General features: G+C 42.8%; 1 protein-coding gene across 2 annotated transcripts in view; it reads right to left on the minus strand.

The window, feature by feature from the left end:
* Positions 1-1650: 1650 nt before the first annotated feature.
* The window catches only part of FAM149A (family with sequence similarity 149 member A), a 61294-nt gene continuing 41278 nt past the window's right edge, over positions 1651-21666 (minus strand). For both annotated transcript variants that reach the window (XM_088131493.1, XM_088131498.1), the window contains exons 10-14: positions 21102-21326; positions 20283-20403; positions 16593-16721; positions 14927-15005; positions 1651-9749 (exon numbers count right to left, since the gene is read on the minus strand). In XM_088131493.1, the coding sequence (XP_087987619.1) occupies positions 9679-9749; positions 14927-15005; positions 16593-16721; positions 20283-20403; positions 21102-21326 (625 nt within the window). In that variant the 3' untranslated portion in view covers positions 1651-9678. The remainder of the gene's footprint in view (positions 9750-14926; positions 15006-16592; positions 16722-20282; positions 20404-21101; positions 21327-21666) is intronic.

The following is a 21666-nucleotide window of genomic DNA, read 5'->3' on the forward strand; positions in this document are numbered from 1 at the left end:
TAAACAGCACCCTGCTGTATGTGAGTTGCAAGATTGTAAAGGCTGATGGTACAGGGTGGTGTACCAGGGTGGCACTGGCCAACTACCCTATAGCATCACTGTTTAACCAGCTAGATATAACCTTGGAAGATCATCTCATTACACATTGTTATTCATTACATCATTGTTATTCTTACCATGCCATCATTGAACTGGTTCTGAATTTTGGCGGTGATGCCCTGGGAACCCAATTTACAGCTGGGAGGGTTTTACAAAGATGACTCAACCCTCATGGAGAGCACCCTGCTGACACCTGCAGGCAATTTGGGCTTCAGAGTGAGAGCGGGACACACAGCTGGAAGTCGTAAATGGGACCTGCCTGGACCTTTGCATAGCGATCTCTTTTTTCAAGACAAGCTGCTGATTAACGGGGTTGATGTGAAAGTCAAACTCACAAGAAGCAGAAATGAATTTTGTCTGATGAAGGATGGCAATGAGAATTACAAAGTGTAACTCCTGTCGGCCTCTCTCTTTGTAAAATGTGTAAAAGTAGCACCAGGAGTGCGCTTGGGTCATGCAGAAGCTTTGCTGTCCTCCAATGCCAAATATCCCATTGATTGAGTGGGAATGAAGGTTTAAAGCATTCCAGCAGGCAGCCTTGTGTGTAATCAGGAAAACCTATTTTGGGGGCAGTTACCTAAACAATTAGTGATTGGTTTTGTGGACAATGCATCCTTTAGCAGGGATTATGAAAGAAACCCATTCAATTCTCAACACTGCAGTGTCCATTTTTGTGCCCTGTATTGTGATGGTGAACAGATCCCTGCAAAGCTTCTTCAGCCTGATTATGAGCATGACATTTATGTAAGAGAATACATGCAGATGGTGCAGGCGTCAGGCAAAGGTATGAAAGACAGGCCTCTGTTAATTAGCCGGGAAGAGTTTAGCCATGGTTATACTTTGTACTGTTTTGACTTGAGCCCTGATCAGGGGTGCTCTGAGCACTATTCTTTGACCAGGAATGGTAACCTCAGAGCAGAAGTTAGATTTGCACAATCTCTCCCCAACACCAACAACATGATTCTCTATGCAATCTTTAAAACCTTATTGAAATAAATCACACAAGGAACATGCTTTTTGATTATATGTGAGAATGGACACCCTGCAGCTCCTCTGTTTGTTCTCTGGAAACACATGCTTTCTAGGGGTCTACCCTTGTAATCTGCTACCCAAGAGACAAATCTCCAAAAGACCTTTCGGATTAATTGTAAACACCCATCCTCAAACTCTACCTGGTGAACACTGGCTAGCCCTCTACTTCCCATCTCCCAGATATGGTGAATTTTTTTATTCTTATGGAAGATGCCAGATAGCCCCGACTTTCCTGGATCCGTAGTGAAGTTTTTAGAGCTGCAAGCTGAGAAGTACACATTTCCCCAACTTCAACTGCAACACCCCCATGTGGTGACTTCTGTTTTTTCTAATGAATCAGTCTAAAGGTGTGGATTATGAAAATATTTTAAGGCTGTATTCTGAAGACAATATTAAAAATGATCAAATGGTAAAGCTGTTTATAAAAAGTATAAAGTTGGGGAGGGGGGACGGTGCCTGTACCTGTTACAATTGTACACAGATGTGTCTGCCTTACTGTAAAATAAAGACAACGACTTAAACTTTTTTGCTTGTTTCATCATGTTTTTATTCATTTTACAAACTGAGCCAATCACCAAACTTGAGCATGCTTCTAGGATTTAGTATCCAAGGTCTAGAGGGGGTGCCAGGAAACAATAGTATCCATGGCCCAAAAGGGTCAGTCATAACAGAGTAAGGGGTAGTTGCGGTTTCCTCCTTAGGAGCTGTAGACTCTTTCAGTTTTTCTAACTGATCTTTAGCAGCTGTAGACTGCAGCACAGATGTAGGTACATTCAACTCTACCATAGCTTTCATAAATTCATCCCATCCTTTAGGTTTTCACTTCTCAGTAAGTGGTTGGTGTTGCGAGGCCCCTTTCACCAAGTCTAAAATATTAGTACCAGGAACAGGCACGCCCTTGTATAAAAAGGTGCTACGATTATCCCAGGATGAGATGTTCTGATGCTGTTTCATTTTGTTCAGTGAAAGTTCTGCATTTTTTCTGTAACGTGTGCTCACACAGCCTAGGACCTCATGCATTGTCGCATCCTGTGGAGATGGTCTTTCTGGCGATGTCAGAGGTGACTGAGGCTCTTCTGGGGGGTAAATGAGATTCAGCCTGTTCTTTTCAGACTCATTTTGCCTGGTCAGTCTTAGAAACCTCTGCAGCACAGAATTGTAGAGCTTAATCTTGTCCTCACTCAAATCAGATCTCTGAAGAATGGGATGCACCTCATCATCCAGCCGGTTAGTGGCCTTAGCCCCCATAGTAAGCACCCTGCCCTGTAGTTGCTCCATCTGATGACGTGACACCAAATACATTTTCTCAGCATGGTCCATGGTTTATACGGTTAATAGGCTGATCAGCAATGGAATAGCAGGCCCTAGAAAGGACCCAATAAATCCTCCTGACTGGCGAATGATCTGTTTCTTCTTTTTAAGTGAGACCTTTCTTTCACTCAACTTTTTAATGACACCTTTCTTTCTCTTTAATATGCAGAATTGTGAAGGTTTCATAGAAAGGTTTCCTCTTAAAGTGTTCAGGGCTATTTCTGCTATTGTGCCTACCAGATCATTATTAGCACTGCATAAGATGGCCTCTCTCTGTTCTGAACCAGCCATTACTAAGATTTTTAAACCCACCCAATTTCTGCGCACCCTCTCTGACATCCTGGGTGAACTAATGCTATGATGCCCGAGCTGTTGCTTTTTTATTCTTCTTTTTCTCAGTGTAAACAACAGGCCAATCAGGCAGAAAGAGGCCTGTTCTCAACCTGTAGGTTTCTGGAGTAGTGGCTGCTAAATCTACCAGCAAGTTGCATCTTGGAATACCTCTAAAAAGTACTGAGTGTTAGTGGGGTACATCTGACAAGCCAGTGTGATAATTTGCATCTGATCGCGGGGATAGTGGAATAAAACCAAATATTTGGAATTCAGAGCTATTGTTCTCATAAGGAGGAGTAAAGGTGGGTCCTAAAGAAAAAGTTAGCTCAACTCTCAAGTTAGCTCAAGTTTGGCAGATGTTTGGGCTTGATTTCTGGGGGCTGCAATTACAGTTAAACCATCAATCGTGGAAACAACAACATTTCGTATAAGGGGAATTAAATAAGGTAAAAACAAGAGTCCAACAAAGCCAATAGAATCATTAACCATATGTTAATGGTTTTCAGTCAGAAAAGCGATCACCAAACCATCCAAGATTTAGCCCTCCTGTCCAGGTCTGAACTGGAACATGGGCAATTTTACACATCTGGTCTGTAATTTTCTCATCTATTTGGAGACAATAATAAATAAGATTAAATTTACCACACACATCTTCTTTTCCTTTCCTTTCCTTTCCTTTCCTTTCCTTTCCTTTCCTTTCCTTTCCTTTCCTTTCCTTTCCTTTCCTTTCCTTTCCTTTCCTTTCCTTTCCTTTTTCTCCCTCTCTACTCCTTCCTTCCTTCTTACACACACATATACACACTCTATGGCAGTTAGCAGTCCACAGCCATTGCTCATCACACATCCTGTTGCCCGCATCTGCTTGCTCACTTGCTCTCTTTCCCTTTACATCCATAAACCTTTTCCTGTGAGCTTTCACTAAACCTCCCAGTGAAAATCTCAGTCAAATACATCCCAACCAATGGTTGCACCCCTTGTTGTGGGCTCACAGGGGCTTCCATTGATTTGTTTACTACCACTCCTGCCAGTGAAGGGTCCACAAAATATGAGGAGTCTTCCCATTGTCCCTCTTGGGACCTTTGGGGAATAGGGAAACAATTCTTTCCCTTCTTGCTCTTTAAGAGCCAAGGGGGGAGATTGAACTGGGCGTAGGCAGGTTTATCCAGACACCAGTTCTCTCTCACTTTTCCTTGCACAATAGTTACTCTGGATCCTCTAGTTAAATACACATCTTTGATCTGTTTTGTAGGTGCATACATAGCTTTCATCATCGTGAGGGTATGATTACAAACCATCAAAACCACTATAGAACAAACATTCACATCAATTCTTCAGACAAACACTCTTTGATCTGTCCCTGTGCATCCAGGGCATTGAGACATCCCCCCTCCAGTAAATAGTAATTAGCCTCATCGTTCTCTCTTTCCCAAAAGGTGTGGGGAAACCAACAACAAATGAAAAGTATTTCAAAACAAACAATCAACACAATGAAAACAATATCAGTTTCATAACTTGGTTTGTGACCAAGCCAGCACATCTAAGGATTGTGTGGCTGGTAGAGTTTATGATTTCAAATCTTCTGGTTGTTCCTAAATTAGGTCACTATCAGTGGACCTAATTAGTCCTTGAAAAGATCTGCTGGTGAAGCTAGAGAATGCTGCAATTTTAATTTGAGTCCATCGACTGAGGAAACTTGCCAAATGTCTGGGGGTTCCTTCACTTGATTGATCCTGGATCCGTGCACCCAAGCTTTGATGCCCTCGACTTTCACAGCAGTTGGCATGTTCAGTAGGACTTGCTTCGGCTCGGACCACTTCGGATCAGTGCAGGATGGGAACAGCTCCTTCACTCTGACCCACTGGCCTGGCTGGGCAATGGGTGGTACATCAGGAGCGACTGGCAAGGCATCTCGGACCTGCAGGGAAATAGAGGATAGAACGTGCACCAGCTTCTGCAAGTATTGAGAAATGTTCTTTTCACCAATCCAGGCAGTTTGCACTTCATGGGATACAAACGGTCTCCCATAAAGCATTTCAAAGGGGGACAGTAATAGTGGCCCTCTGGGCATAGCCCTGATACGTGTTAAAGCAAGGGACAGTATTTTGAGCCACGGCAACTGAGTCTCCTAACAAAGCTTTGCAAACTGAACTTTTAAAGTACGATCCATGCCTTCAGCCCGGCTGAAGCCTGAAGCTTGTAATTAGAATGTGAATGCCGAGGGATGTCCAGGAATTTACTGACTTGCTGAGTGGCTTCAGAGGTGAAGTGCCGGCCGTTATCTGATTTAACCCTTTAGGGACCGAGAATCTTGGAATGATGTACTCCACTAGGGCTCAAACCACTTTTCCTGCACGCTGAGATGAAGCTTCAGGCCATCCGGGGAACAAATCCACAAAGACCAAAAGATGATTTTTGGGTCCCTTTTTGAGAAGTTCAGTAAAGTCCACTTGCCAGGCTTCTCCTGGGTATTAAGCAGTACTAGGCTTCTCCTGGGTATTAAGCAGTACTAGGGTTGACTGTCACACCTTTCTTGGTGATGGGGTTAGGTTCAACGCATCATGTCCGGTTAGGGTTATGACCTTGTGAGGGCTGTATCACGTGGAGAGGAGAGTTATGCGCGTCATATCCGGCGTGACCTGGTGACATCACTTCCGGCACAACCTGATGGCATTACTGATTAAAGAAACAGATAAGCCTCCACTGAATTTAGTATACACTATTACTACTCACAGAATCTGGTCTGATATAAAACCTTCTTAGTAATGAAGCTGCTTAGGAGATTATTGATCAGGCACTGTCAGAAATGAGTTCATCTTAATTTCTGGTTGCCCATTTTATCACTGTATCTTTTTTTTAGTCACTTTTCACATCACTATGCAAATTTTCTTTTAAAAGTATCTATGTAAAAGTTTTATGTATTTTTATATGCATTAAAGCTAACATACGCATTTTTCACACTATATACAATTTTGAAAGCACTTTTTAAACTAATAGATATAAGCATTCATCACATTATAGCACTTGACATTTTGAAAAGCTTTTATTTCAACATATAAATTACACATATATATTTGGGAAGGGTAAATTGGGTAAGTTTTCGTGAAAATACAAATTAAAGCAGTTTTAAAGTTGAACATTTTATATACATTTTCACAGGTCCATTGGATTTTGAAGCACATTTTTAATTGGGCTGCTGAATGAGTGGACAAAAATATTTGATTTTACATTTGACATTAAAATTTTTAGAAAAGAAAAATCTGATAGTTCGGCAACAGGCTCAGTTTTTTACTATCTGAGATGTTATTCTGCATAAATAAATCCATCTGCTATTCTTTAGCTCTTGACTTATTAATAATAACTGGCAATAAGTGAAGTTGCTCTAAATCATCCTTCAATAGTTACATGCTGAATAAACAGCAAAAAATGTTCCCAACTAGGGAATACATTTAAATAAATGGCAAAGGAAATTACCTAGAATAATATGTTGTTCTATATATCTAATGAAGAATAGTGTGTTTGAAGACATTTTGCACAAGTGGTATATAGATAGGTCACAACATTTATAGCAAGGGGACTATACAGCAGAAACAAGAGGCAGGGAAGTTTAAAGAATTCTAATTCTATGTATTTAGGGATTTCTGTTTCCAAAAGGTACATCAAAATGTTTGTTGATTTTAACACTCTTCAGGAAAGAATCTTCATTCCTTTTGTGCTGGCATTTATTTATTTATTAAATTTATATGCTGCCCATCTCCCCCAGCGGGTGATTCTGGGCAGCTCACAATGGAAGTAAAACCCACAAACAGTTAAAAAATAAATACCCCCATTAATTAATTAAAATTAATTAATTAAAAAGTCAGACTACAAAAACAAGCCCTGTACATAAATTAAAAACATTCAAGATGACTGGGGAATAAAATCAATTACCCTACAAGCCACTTCCACTGGTGCAAGCCCCAATCCGTCCCCCAGGCCATCTGGCATACCCAAGATTTCACATTCTTCCTGAAGGCCATGAGAGTGGGGGCACATCGCACCTCAGGTGGTAGGTTGTTCCACAGAGTGGGGGCCATGGCAGAAAAGGCCCTCTTCCTAGATCCCATCAGTCAAAATTCCTTGCCTGGTGGAGTCTGCAACATGTCCCTTCTGCCGGACCGAGTGGGGCGGGCTGATAAAATGGGCGAGACGGCTCCTCAGATAACCTGGTCCTGTGCCATGAAGGGCTTTAAAGGTGATAACCAACACCTTGAATTGGACCCAGAAGCAAACCGGCAACCAATGCAGCTTGCGTAACAGTGGTGTTATATGGGCTCCCGGGGGGCATTCAGAATTGTCTGCGCCACTGCATTCTGTGCCAGCTTTAGCTTCTGGATACTCTTCAAGGGTAGTCCCATGTAGAGCACATTACAGTAATCCAACCAGGAGATGACCAGGGCATGAGTGACCATGCAGAGGGCCTCCTGATCGAGGAAAGGGCGTAACTGATGCACAACATGAAGTTGTGCAAAGGCCCTCCTAGCCACAACTGCCACCTGCTCTTCAAACAAGAGTTCTGAGTCCAGGAGAACCCCCAGATTATGCACCGGGTCTATCTGGGGTAGTGCAACCCTGTCAAGAACCAAAGATGATAAACTCCTAGATCTTGAGGCTCCCCGTACCCACAGCACTCCATCTTACCAGGGTTCAGTTGAAGCCTGTTGTCCCCCATCCAGGCCCATACAGCCTCCAGGCACCGTGAAAGGGTAGCCACAGCATCACTTAGGTCACCCGGGATGGAGATATATAATTATCATCTGCTTACTGATGATACCTCATCCCATGGTGTCAGATGATCTTACCCAATGGTTTCATGTAGATAGGAGCGGCGAGAGCAGTGAACCCTGAGGCACCCCACAAAGTAGGGGCTGTGGGTTGGACCTCTCGCTCCTTATCAAAACCGATTGGGTTCAGCCTTGGAGAAAGGAGCTGAACTAGCACAGAACTGTGCCACCCAGCCCCAACTCCTGCAGCCGACCCAAAAGGATACCATGGTTGATGGTATTGAAAGCCACCGAAAGGTCAAGAAGAGCAAGGATGGATGCACTACCCCCATCCCGCTCTTACCAGAGATCATCTAAAAGTGCAACCAATGTTGTTTCTGTCCCGTAACCAGGCCTGAATCCTGACTGATAGGGGTCCAGCTAATCCGTTTCCTCCAGGATCCTCTGAAGCTGCTACGCGACTACCTTTTCCACCACCCTTCCTAAAAAGGGAAGGTGGGAAACTAGACAAAAATTGTCCAGAAGGGTGGGAACTAGTGATGGTTTATTGAGGAAGGGGTGGACCAAAGCCTCCTAAAAAGGCTTCAGGAACACCCCCTCCTGCAAGGATGAATTGACTACCACCAGTGCCCACCTTAAAGTCACATCCTTGGTAGGTTTGACTAATCAGGAGGGACAGGGATCTAAAATACAGGTAGCCGCGCTAACAGCCCTGAGGACCCTGTCCACTTCCTTAGGGCCAACAGGTTCAAACCATTCCCAGATAACTGTGTAAGACCACTCCCCGCGCATCTCCACTGGACCCGCCTCAAGTTTGGCCTCCAACTGAGAATGGATCTGAACGATTTTATCTGTTAGGTGTTCAGCAAATTTCTCTGCAAGGCCCTGTAGATAGTCCTCCAAGCCCTCCCTACCCAGGAGGGACCAAGTGACCCTGAACAGAGCTGCTGGGCAACACTCTGAGGATGCAATAAGAGCAGAGAAATTTAACACTTAACTTACTAACAGAGGATCAAATTATGTCACAAGACAAGGTCCTGGTACAATGATAGGATTTAGTGCTGTGTTTTAGTCAAGATGCATGTGCTCCACCTAGGGAATCTGGAAAGAAACCGTGGCAAATTAAGCACACCCAATTTTTAATGATTGTTAGGGCTCTGCCCATAACCTCTTATGCAACCTCTCAAATCAAATCTTGGCATTGCACTGCAGTTGCAAAGGGCAGCTACACAATTCAGAGAAAAGATGCCACTGCTTTAGCAAGTGGCTGACTGGTGCTCTCCACATCAGTCATCATAACCGTAATAATTACTACTGAAAAATCACAAAAGGTTACAAAGGTGTCAGTGGGCTTGTCTAAGGGTATACACAACAGAGTTATATTAACATATTGAGTTTGGATTTTATTTTTATTCTTGTTCAGGTGTGCTTTCAGTGTATGTGTGCGTGTAACTTTAAGTGCTCTTCAAAATTTAGCTACATTTTCTCTAATCTTCGAGTCTCAAAGATGTTTAAAAGGCCCCCACAAGCATGTTTCAGGGGCTTTTGGAACAAGGGAGCTATGCAACCCCAAAACTTTCCTATCTCACGGTTCTTTTTCTGCAGAAGCAAGCTACATTTTAGCTAAGGATTCTTTGTATTAGGGCTGGACAATATTTTGTGGTAAGGGACACATTTTGTTCTGTTCTTTGTTTTCAAAAAGGTGTGTTTTGTTTTATATCAGAAGGCTTTAAGAAATACAGTGCTGTGAGATACAGAAATGTTCAGCTCTTTCAGGGAAGAAAAGCTGGAGATATTTAAAATGCAGAAGAAAGCAAAGGACCATGTCGCCAACAATAGATAGTTTCAAAGGTGCTCTGAGAGTCACAAAATGAAGCCTGGGGCCTGTATATAATCTGGCTCAGCTGTAATGGTGAATTGCATATGGTCCACATAAGAAAACAGGAATATGAAGGACACTTTCCTATTAAATTTAATAGAAATTTATACTTTTAGAAACCAAATGGCACTCCACATTCAGGCAACATGCACAGATACTGAACCCTCAGAGGCAACATTTCAGTATTCCTAAGGTTTGCTGAACTATTGATGATTCTGACTGAATGCCAATCATTTCTTCTCCTCCTCTTCCTCCTAAATGTCATCAAGCAACTTGAAATCTCCTCCTAGAGAGAGATGGATTTTTCTGGAATGATCTGGCATGCAACTGTGAGCCTGCAAGGAAAAAAGAACCAGGCAATAAAGAGATGTAAGTAGATGCAGTCCGCTGCAACCAGAAGATTGAACTCTGATTTTTTTTCAGTAGCTTACTTTCTAAAGCTAGTTCTGTACTGCAGACAAGGCCAGTTTAAACCAGGAAAGACAGCCAAGTTCTGTAACTGTTTGTCACTGGTTCTGTCACCAAGAAGCACGTTACAGGTAGTCCTTGCTTACCAGTCACTCATTCAGCGACCATTTGAAGTTGCAATGGCACTGAACAAGTGGTACTTATGACTGATCCTCGAAGTTCTAGCCATCCCAGCACCCCCGCGGTCATGTGATTGTGATTTAGGCTCTTGGCCACTAGCTCACACTTACAACAATTGTCATGTCCTGCGGTCACGGGATCACCATCTGCAACCTTCCCTGCTGATTTCTCCCAAGCAAAATCAATGGGGAAGCCAGCAGGGCTTACTTTGGTAAGTCCCCCCCGCCATGTCTTCCTGCACACCACATGGCAGGCTCCTTCCCTCAGCCTCCCTGCGCTCACATACACCTGTGGTCTCCTTCCCTCAGCTGCTGCATGCCCCTCCCCCAACTCACAGGCAGCCTGCACCAGGCCTCCCAGGGCCTTCCCCACCCCCCTGTGACAGCCCCACACTCCTTACCTGGGATTCCTGCCACTTCCTACTTAACAACCTGCACATCCTGGGGTAATGGGGATTGCCTGAATTGCTGTTGCTAAGCAACACGGTCACATGACCTCATGCTTTACGACCGCATTACTTAGTGACAGCAATCCCAGTCCCAACTGCCATCATAGCCCAAGGACTACCTGTACAGGTTTTCCACTGCTTTTGCCATACTTTTCCTGTTTTTATTCCTGGGGAGGGGGAAGCATTTTGCCTGCTAGCTGGGTTACTTGTAGGTGTTGCTGACTCTACTCCAGTGCTAGTTGCAGACATAGTTTTTCATTACTGATTCCCCCTGCACCCTCCTCCATCCCTGTAAGATGGAGAGATCACAGGTGTGGAAAAGTGGTGCAGGTTGAAGTGGACCAGAGTGCCTCTAAAGGTGCTCACAATCGCTTCTCTGTACCCCTGACTTTAGTTGAGCTATTTCTGAGCATATGTCTAGTGCTCTTTCAAAAGACCACTAATCCTATGTTTAGAAATAGCCCAGGAAACAGGTATAAAGCATCTTCTCTCCTGATACCCGTTACCGGGGCAACCTGACAGGGGGCTGAACTCACCCTGCCCTGCCCCACCCCTCTTTAAGGAGAGCAACTGAGGACTGCTTTTCCCACCGGGACAGGACCACCTGCTGGCCCCTCACTGAGACAGAATAGGGCCCGGCAGCAGCAGCAGCAGCAGCAGCAGCAGCAGCAGCAGCAGCAGCCGCCGCCGCCGCCTACCCCTGAGCCCACTTTCTTTCCACTTCACAGCATCTATTGAAAATCTTGGAGGAGAGATTCTATACAAGCAAAGGTCAAAAACACTAGTGATACAGGCAGTCCCCAGTTTAAGAAGGAGTTCCATCCCCAAGATCTGTCCTTAAGTCGAATTTGTATGTAAGCCAGAACAGTATTATTGTATAATACTGTACAAGTAGTATTGTGTAATGAACTCAAACCATTGTGTATTTAACTCGAATTTTGCTACAATAGGCTCCGTTCTTAATTATGAGTTGCCCTTAAACCGGGCGTTCTTAATCCAGGGACTACCTGTATTTTACTGTTACAAACAGACTTTGTTAATATAGAGAGACCTTTCATAAATGAGTTTATGTTTTCCTAATTATTTTTCGGTTCATTTGAGTTCAGGAAAATATGTCGGTCACATTACTGTAGTAGGCTTTCTTGGTAGCAGCCCCCGCATTACAGACACAGAGGTAAGTCTGGCCACTTCTCTTCCCACATTTCAAAGGGCTACAAAAAACATTTTGTTTCAGGAGGCTCTTGGCCTTTAATGAAGTTTTTCATTGACCTTGGCCTTTAATGAGGAAGTTGACCATCCAGTTTTTGTTTCTGCTTTTTAATGGACATAAGTGTTGTTAAATAAATAAATAGCTAGACAGAATGAGAAATACCATGCACGTGTTCATCTATAAATATTTACTTCAGTATTGCAAAATAATGGCATCTACACGCCTTCTCATCTTTCAGCACGTTGTCAGATGAATTTATTATAAAAGGAATTTTGCAGTTCACTTATTCTTTTATTTGGAAAATTGTTTTCATTTCATATATGTCTCACTAACTGGGGAGAATGTACAGTACAGTACTGGAAGGTATTCTGATGTGGTACCAGTTACGTTGCACAGATGGGCAGCTAAATTTAGAAAGTTTTAAAATAGCATTAATGAGTCTGCGGGTAGAAAGGGGAGGCCATTGTTGCTTTTCCTTCAGTCTAATCCCTAAAAAGAATGCTATTTCTGTCCAGGAGCTACAGTATGCAGAAATCTATGTCTGGTCTCAGCTTCCCTACATCAGAAAACCAACAGTTTCTCTGGAATGCATGTATCACACAGGTTCTTCTGGCTAGAGGAAGTGGTTCTGCCAGTACCTCAGCTGGTCTATAGGTTAAAACCAGCACTTTAAATTGCACCTGGAAGCATACCAGCAACCAAGACAGTGACTGCATCACAGGTCTAATGTGTTCCTGGCACCTGGTGCCAAGTAATGAGTGGACCGCTGCATTTTGCACCAATTGTAACTTCCAAATAGTCTTTAAAGGCAGCCCCACTTAGAGTCCGTTGCAGTAGCCACCCAGGTAGTGAATCAGGGCAGGAGATGTCCGTGTGAGATCCTTATTAATCTTCAATAAATGTGTGTCGCACTATAATTTGAATGGATATTGAGCTGGTAAATTGATCAGTAGTTGATGATTACACTGTATTCCTCAAACATGTATCCTTCTACCCTAAAGAAATCCATTATTGTCAGCCCTTCGAGGTAGGCAAGGTCAGGAAGCTGGAGTTGCCAAGAGTCTTGGAATGTACTTCAGCGAGGTTACAGTATTGCAGCAGAAACTTGAAAACTTGTCAAATTCTGTCTCTGCTTCACATTTCACAATCAGAGTGGAATTATTTGAATTTCTTTCTCAACTTCTCTACTTTCCCAGGCCTCTGATATCTTTTCTGTAACTGCCCAGCATTTCTCTCCCTCTTCTCTGAGTCAAAACCCCATTCTACCACAATCGTCAAAGAAATATTCCCTTGACTTAGAACTCTAAAGTGCAACATTTCTGGCTAAGGTCATCAAGAAGGTGTTATCCCTGTAATTCCCAACACATCTGAAAGAGCCTAAGCCATTTCAATCAAACTTTTGGCCAGCATATGAAACCAGGATTGATTTGGTCAGCATAGAAGATGACTTATACAAGAACTGAATGTGGATTACAGTAACATCATTTTACTGGACCGCCTAACAGGGCTGGGCCTCTTGGCACTATTCTAATATTTACCACCAGAGGACAGTGCTGGGAAATGACTTTTGGCATCTAAGCCATTGGTCTTCTGTGTTCTCTTCCTGCTGTTCAACATTTACCTAAAATCACCGATAGACATCATATGGAGCTCTGAAGTAGATGGTATCAGTATGCAAATGACACACAGTTCTGCTACACCCTGTCATTTAACTCCAAGGAAACAGCCAATTCTCAACTGATGCCTAAGTTCAATAATGCTGGATGAAGTAAACAAGCTGAAATTAAATCCAGAGGATATAAAGTTATTGTTTGTCAGATCAAGGTCCTGGATTAGAGTTCAGCTTGTACTTCCTCTGGAAAAGCAGGTTTCTAAGAGCAGTCCTTGACCACAAGCTCTCTCTAGATTTCCAGATGTCAATGGTGGCAAAGTTTGTCATTGCATAATTACATCTAGTGCGCCAGATGGACCCCCACAGCCATCGTCTGCATCTCAGTTACATCTAATTTACCTAAAGCAATGTGTTCAATGCAGGAGTAAATTTGAAATGTATTCAAAAACTTCAAGTGCTGCGAGTCATATGGCTAAGCAGTGCATAATACCAGAAACCCATGTTGAAATATTTGTATGGGTGACCACCATTTTTTTTTTCCACTTAAAAGTTTTGAGTCCTAAAGAGTATTGAGCTTGGCTTTCTGAGGGACCACCTATCTCAGCATGAACCTACCCTGACGTCAGCAGAGCAGGCCCTCTTAAACTTGCCTTCACTTTCTAAGGTCCTTTTGCTGGGCACACAGGAAAGGGCTTCATCCTGTGTTGCCCCTAATTTAGCTGCTCCACTTCCTCACGAGTTGCTCCCACTCTTTCAGCTTTTAGGAAAAGAGTTCTTATCTTCCTTTTCAGCCATGTCTTTGCAATCTGAACTCACTTGTTTTTACCATTTTAATCAAATCTTAAATACAGTGGTACCTCTACTTATGAATGCCCCTACTTACGAATTTTTCGAGATACGACCAGCTCCGGCTCCAAAAATGTACCTCTACTTATGAACTCACCTCGACTTACAAACCGGATCTGTGGCCATTTTCCACCCGTTCCACGTGGTCCGCGGCCATTTTCCGCCTGTTCCACGTGGTCCGCAGCCATTTTTCCGCCTGTGCCACGTGGTCCGCGGCCATTTTCCACCCGTTCCACGTGGTCCGCGGCCATTTTTCCGCCCGTGCCACGTGGTCCGCGGCCATTTTTCCGCCCTGCCGCATGGTCAGCAGCCGTTTTTCCGCCCCTGACGCGTGGTCCGCGGACGCCGGAACGGATTAATGGTAATTACATTGAACCTTATGGGAAAATTTACTTCGACTTGCGACCAACTCGACTTGCGATCAGAGTCACGGAACGGATTAAGTTTGTAAGTAGAGGTACCACTGTACTTCTTTACTTATTACCTCTTTAGCAAAGTGTCCTCTGGGCAGGATGGTGGGATACAAAGGAAATAGAAGTCAACAACAAGCTTGTAAAGAAAACTCAGAATTCAATTCGCTGCTGCAACTTTTTCATCTTTAGGTCATTCAGTATTAACAACTATGTGCCATTTGTTATTTGCATTTAACTTAAACATGGGATAAAAATAGATTCCTTAATTTAGACCATTCTTCAATAAATGCCAGCATGTTAAATGTCAGAATTCTGAAATCACTGATTTCTATAATCCTATAGCCTATAGTCCTATACTCATTTTTGAAAAATATATTTAATGAAATAGGTCTTACCTGTCACTACCCCTTGACCTGTCCACAACTGATTAGCAAGATCCATAGAAATCAATGACCTTTTATGAGGTGTATCTGACTGAAAGAGATACATAGATGCTTTAAATCAATCACGTTTTGCTTTTTTTGAGAATCAGTGTGGTGTAGTGATTAAGATGCCAGACTAGAAGCAGAGAGACCCAAGGTCTAGTCTTCCCCTAGTCACAGAACCCATCTCTCACTCTCAGCCCTAATTAGCAATCAGCTCTGTGATAAGTCAGCTGGTAAACAAGCGCCCTTGTCTCATCATGCTTTGATATCTTCATGGTAAGAAGAAGATTGGGAGGCTCTGGTCATGGTCTCCCATCCCTGGTCACCTCCCAGATGGACTATTGTAATGCACTCTATATGGGGCTGCCCTTGAAGAATATCCGGAAGCTTCAACTGGTGCAGAATGCAGAATGGCACATTACACTTCTGCTCCACAAGCTGCATTGATTGCCAGTATAATTCCAGGTCCAATTCAAGGCTTTAACCTTTAAAGCCCTTCATGGCATGGGGCTGGGTTATTTGAAGGACCGCCTCTTCCCGACTTCTTCCGCCCATCCCATCAGGTCGGGCAGAAGAGGTATGGCGTGGGTCCCATCTGCTAAAGAGCTACATCTGGCAGGACCCCGGAAACGGGCCTTTTCTGCCATGGCGCCCACCTTATGGAACATCATCTCCCGTCCCTCTGAGGCGAGCCTGGCTCCATCCCTATTAACTTTTCGCAAGTCCCTCAAGATTTGGCTATGTCATCAGGCTTGGGGGCCCCAAGGGCATGATTAGTTGTTGAACTGGCTCCACTGTTGTTAATATCTGTTGTTTTCTCCTTCCCTTTTTTTAAAAGTGTAATATTAATTTTTAATTCTTGATTGTTTTTTGTATTATTGTTTTTTAAATTTTTTATTGTGCGCCACCCAGAGTCACATTTTATGAGATGGGCAGCTATATAAATATGATGAATAAATAAAGATGAGTGCAGTACAAAAACAAGTAGACCCTGCCACCATGTAGGACAAATGCTGAAAACAGCAACAACATGCTTTGCTTCTTTCAAACAAATCAAGGCTAGACAGTCTCAATGCATTCACTCATAATAGTAAACCATAACATCTTGACTGCCACTGCTTACAATCCAGGGCTTATGGTTTATCATAAACCACGATTAACCATAGTTTATTAATATGCTTTGTGAACCCTTTATAAACTGCAATCAAGGGTTAATACACAATGACAAACTAAGATTAGGAGAAAATTAAGTGAATAACTGGCAAGTCCCAGTCATGTGGGAGAGAACGATAGAAGGGGATCACATGCACATGCTGAAATGTGCATATTTGTAGTCCATTATCTACCTCCAGTTTCTCATCCCACCCCACCCCTCCTCCTCCTCCTCCTTCTTCTTGTGCCTTTGAGTCAGTGTTGACTCCTGGCAACTGCCTGGACTAGTCCCTGCAGTTTTCTTGGCAAGATTTTCAGAAGTGGTTTGCCACTGCCTCCTTCCTAGGGCTGAGAGAGAGTGACTGGCCCAAGGTCACCCAGCTGGCTTTGTGCCTAAAGTGGAACTAGAACTCATAGTCTCCTGATACATTAGCCACTACACCAACCTGGCTCTCGTCCCATGTTTACAAACTTTCAGACCTACCCGGAATGTATGAGTCGTGTTGGGCCTTGAAAATTGATCTATTAGGACAGTTTGGTCTCTAAGAGGTTGTCGTTCCAGACCATCAGGTACTGCACTGGATATTCTGCTGTGAAGATGTCTTCCTCTATGCTGAAAATGGAAGAAGGGGGGGAAAAGCAAAATGTAAAGTGTTATTACCAGTTGAAGTAAGACTGTAAAACCTCGTATCCAGGGCTATGAATTATGTAACATCTGTACATCTCTTTATCTGAAAGCTTAAGGAAAAGATGCATATATACAGGTAGTCCTCGCTTAAGGACCACAATAGGGACTGGAAAATTGGTCATTAAGTGGGGCGGTTGTTAAGCAAGTCACTACATGACTGCACCTGATTTTACAACCATTTTTACGACAGATGTTAAGCGAATCACTGCAGTTGTTAAGCAAATCACATGGTCATTAAGCAAATCGAGTTTCCCCAATGGATATTTTTTGCTAGAATTCACTTAATGACCATGTGATTCATTGAATGACTGTGGTGATTCGCTTAATGATCATTGTAAAAAAAGGTCACAAATTGCAATCACATGACCGTAGGGGGGATGCAACAGTTTGCAATGGTCATAAGTGTGAGCACAGGTCATAAAGTACTTTTTCTGAGGCCGTCATAACTTCAAACCATTGTTAAACAAACTGCCATTAAGCAAGGACTACCTGTATAACATTCAGATAGATTCTATGTACAGTATCCCTTCCTGTAATACCTATCAGGGCCCGGATAGTTCCTAAAGCTAATGCACTGTATATAGTCATCTAAAACTGCAAGCTGATGAGTTCAATTCCCAAGAGAGGTTTTGAAGCCAATAGAATAAGCTCTGGCTATGTATGTACGACTATTCCTAATAAGGACAAAGCTGGTCATGTCTTGCTTCCTGGTGGTCAATGTAATCAATGGACTTTTTATTGCCTTGCCACAATAGCTAATTTTTCAGCTAGCTTCTGAGCACCTAGACAAGAGGTTCTAAAATTACCTACTTGGGCTTTTTCAGAAGGGCTTCAGATGAAGATGCCATGTGTATTAGCATGAAAAAAAAGAACTTTAATTGCATAGGGTTCTGTTCAAGACTAGAGATGATAACTGGGGTTAAAGAGTGCTATAAGTACCAAAAGCTGTGTAAATGGAACATACTAAAATCCTAATGAGCTTTTTTTCCCTCAAAAATATAGAAGTGTCACATGGAGGAAAAGACTTCTCATTGTTTTAAATTATAATTTATACAGGTAGTTCTCACCTAACAACCACAATTGGGACTGGAATCTCAGTCGCTGAGCAAACTGGTCATTAAGTGAGATGCCCACATGACTACTTCGCTCAACAACTGCAATCCAGGCACTCCCGGTTGCAGTCATTAAGTAATCTCCTGGGCCGTTTAGTGAACGGAGCAAAAGAGCTGTCTACTGAAGGATTTCAACTCAGCGCAGAGCTGAAATCCTCCCAGCAGGCAGCCTTTTCGCTCTCAAATATTCCTAAAGCCCGCCGAAGGGTTTGCCCTTCTCTCCGCAGATGGAGGGGAAATTCTTTCTGGGGCTGGAGTAACAGAGCTCAAATCTTCAGGATATGAGCTCCATTCCTGCACACTGCTGTGTCCCCTCTGCTTGCAACCTTCCCTACCGGCTTCCATTGGGGAAGCCAGCAGAGAAGATTGCAAACGGTAATTACGTGATCATGGGGTGCTTGGCAACCAGTCATAAATGCAAGCCAGTTGCCAAGCGCCTGAAACAGGGCCACATGACCACGTGGCCAGAAGTGCTTTCAAGCCCTAAAGCACCCTTTCTGAGGCCATTGTAACTTCAAACCATCATTAAATGAACGGTTGTTAAGTAAGGACTACCTGTACTTGCATCTTCCTGATTTCTCACCCACATAGCCTATTTTGCCAATGGAATAGTGTTACAAATACAGTTAAAATGAAGCAATTTGAAGTTGAATAATCTACCCAGTTTCACCACCATCCAGATCTACTTTCAGTTGTAGCTCCAAGTCCCAGCCTTTTTATTTTCTCTTTCAGAAGACCAGACTGGAAAGATAACTCTGCTGTCTTAGGCTGCACTTTGGCCGAATTTACAGTTCATGAGATTAAGGTAGTTGGCTTTTTAATTTAGACTACAATTAACTTTCTGGATTTCATAACTACAAAGCGTAAAATGCACTCCAATATTTGGCAATATGTTTTTAATGCAAAGCGTGTTGGCTCACTAGTAGGAGGAATAACAATCTTGATCTTTAATTCAGATGTTGTCGTAGGATTTGGTCTCTCTTCAATTTTTCTTTTTCCCATCAGAGAGGCTTCTTTGAGGCTTTAGCAGATCTGTTTTGTAAATCCAGTACAAAGTCATTATCCAGGTCATTGTTTTGGTTCGTCATTTGTATTTTCCCTTTGATTTTCAAAGCTTCAACCAGCTTTTGTATATCCAGTAAAAAGTCCATATCAGGGCCATTCTCTTGGCTTTTCATTTGTGACTCGACTTCAACTGTCTTCTCCATCTTGTAATCCACACTTTTTCCTGTTACTTGTATTTCTAATTTAGATGCCTTGTCTGTTTTGTAATCCATACTTTTTTTTATCCAATATTTCTGATTCCACTATCATGTACATGTGAGTGATCCCCCATCCTCTCTTTCTCCAGAGAGGTTCTGAAGAACTGGTCTACATCGTTTCTTCAGTCTTTGCCATGGTCATTGTCTCTGCAATCCATGGAGACATGTTTAGCTCGCCATGCCAACCCAACCAAAAGCTTCTCAATGAAAAGTGCATTGCTTCCTTGTCTCAGTGAGAAAAATCATGTAGCTTTGTGACGTGAAATGCTTTATCAAGGCAAAGCATAATTGCTATACATAGGTCTATTTTACATACCTGAATATTTTATATATTAGGCATAGGTTTTAGCTACACATCAATCCTATCAGGCACAGGGAAAAAGTGAGTTGTGTAAGATTACTCAAGGAAGTTTCATAACTGAAAGAAAATACAGTGGTACCTCTACTTACGAATGCCCCTACTTATGAAATTTTTGAGATACGATCAGCTCCGGCCCCAAAAATTTACCTCTACTTATGAATTAGCCTCGACTTACGAGCCATTTTCCGCCCGTTCCACGTGGTCTGCGGCCATCTTCCGCCCATTCCACGTGGTCCACGGCCATTTTTCCGCCCGTGCCACGTGGTCCGCGGCCATTTTCCGCCCGTTCCACGTGGTCCGCGGCCATTTTTCCACCCATTCCACGTGGTCCGCGGCCGTTTTTCCGCCCCTGACACGTGGTCTGCGGCCATTTTTTCTGCCCTGCCGCGTGGTCAGCGGCCGTTTTTCCGCCCCTGACGCGTGGTCCGTGGACGCCAGAACGGATTAACGGTAATTACATTGAACCTTATGGGAAAATTTACTTCGACTTGCGACCAACTCGACTTGCGATCAGAGTCACGGAACGGATTAAGTTCGTAAGTAGAGGTACCACTGTACAAATGCGTGGGTGCACGTATACCTTTTGGAATTGTACAAAGATTTGATTAAAATTTTTGATGGCATCAAATACCTGTTCACACTGAATTTGAATCAAACTGGTTTTATTTATACATTCTAGATAGAGAGAGAAAGAGATATAAAGACAAGTATATACATTCATTCATGCACACAAATAAATTAGTTATCTTACAAAGCTTAGCCGTAATCCAGGAACTGAAAGATATTGATCAATGGTGTCTGAATTTATGGGTGGCAACTTGTTCCGGACAGCAGGTGTAAACGGAGATGACAAGCGATCTAAGGTAGTGCATCTGCAGGGAAGCAGTGTGGACATAGGAGTTAACTCTTATTTCAGTTCCTTAAACTGCTACAAGAATTGTTCTTCTTAACACAGTTGGATGAATGAATAACAGTTCTGCTGCGTACACAGAAATATTAAGTCAGTCTTCCCCAATACGGTGACTTCCAAGAAACTGCACTTCTGGAAAGTCTGGATATTGTAGTCCTAGCACATCTGGAGGGTGCCAGACTGGGGAAGGCGGATTCTCTTTGAAGCACAAGACATCCACTTAAATTACACAATCTTAATAATATATATCTTCCCACTTAAAAATCTGTATCTTACTCCTTTAGTTACTCTTACCTGTTATACAGAATTCTTTCATTACTCTTACACATTCATTATTCGTCACACATCTACCCTGTGCTACAAGTACAAAAATAAAAAAACCTGCATCGAGCCAAATTTATTGCAGCGCTAAAAATGAGTAAATTTTGCAAACTCACTTATACTCTTTAGATTCATTTCTGTTTTCTAAGATCACAATGAATCTTATTTTCACACCTTGACGGATAAAATAAATAAAATTTTCAGAATATATAGTTCTCTTCCAAATGCAGTGTTTGTGTCACGTAATCACAAAAGTTTCTCAGTCCTGTCCACATCCTATCATCTGAACTCAACATGCTAATGAAGCCACAGTAGCAAAGAACAGAAATAAAGCCATACAATTTTGTTCCTCGCAGGACCTCATCACTGTAAACATTGGGAGTCTTTAAGCGTAGTTGGTCTGGAGCTATTGATGGTAACCTACGATGGCCCACTGTTTTCTTAGAGGATCCAGGTAACACTCGAGATAATGAGAAGACACTGCTGTCAGTCATTCGCCCCACTCGATTCCTTGCTGAATTAATACGGGAGCCCATGCCTTGTGGCTTGTCTTCTTGTTCAGGCCTTAAAAAGAAAGACAATTTCAACCAAACATCATTCCACCTACATAAGATTAAAGTCTTCAGCAACCAGAAGCTGAATACCAAATGGTTTAGCTTTCCCAATAAAAATGGATCATATTCAAGTCTGGTGCAATGATTCTGGCATCTGAAATAAGAAATTCAACAAGTGCCTTTCTCCGAGAGTAAAACATAACAATCATAAATTAAGTAAGGAATGGCTTCCAGTTCTAGTTATGACTGCTCGTACATCTCCGTAAGGATTGCCCCTTGGGCGGAGATGACATCCCTGCCCCTAGCACTTACTGTTATATTGGTAAAGTGAACCAAACCCCTCTGGATTA

The sequence above is a fragment of the Python bivittatus genome, unplaced genomic scaffold, assembly GCF_059951505.1.
Source record: "Python bivittatus isolate LINGU-HERP-01145 unplaced genomic scaffold, Pbiv_v1 ctg000070_np1212, whole genome shotgun sequence".
Classification (NCBI taxonomy): domain Eukaryota; kingdom Metazoa; phylum Chordata; class Lepidosauria; order Squamata; family Pythonidae; genus Python; species Python bivittatus.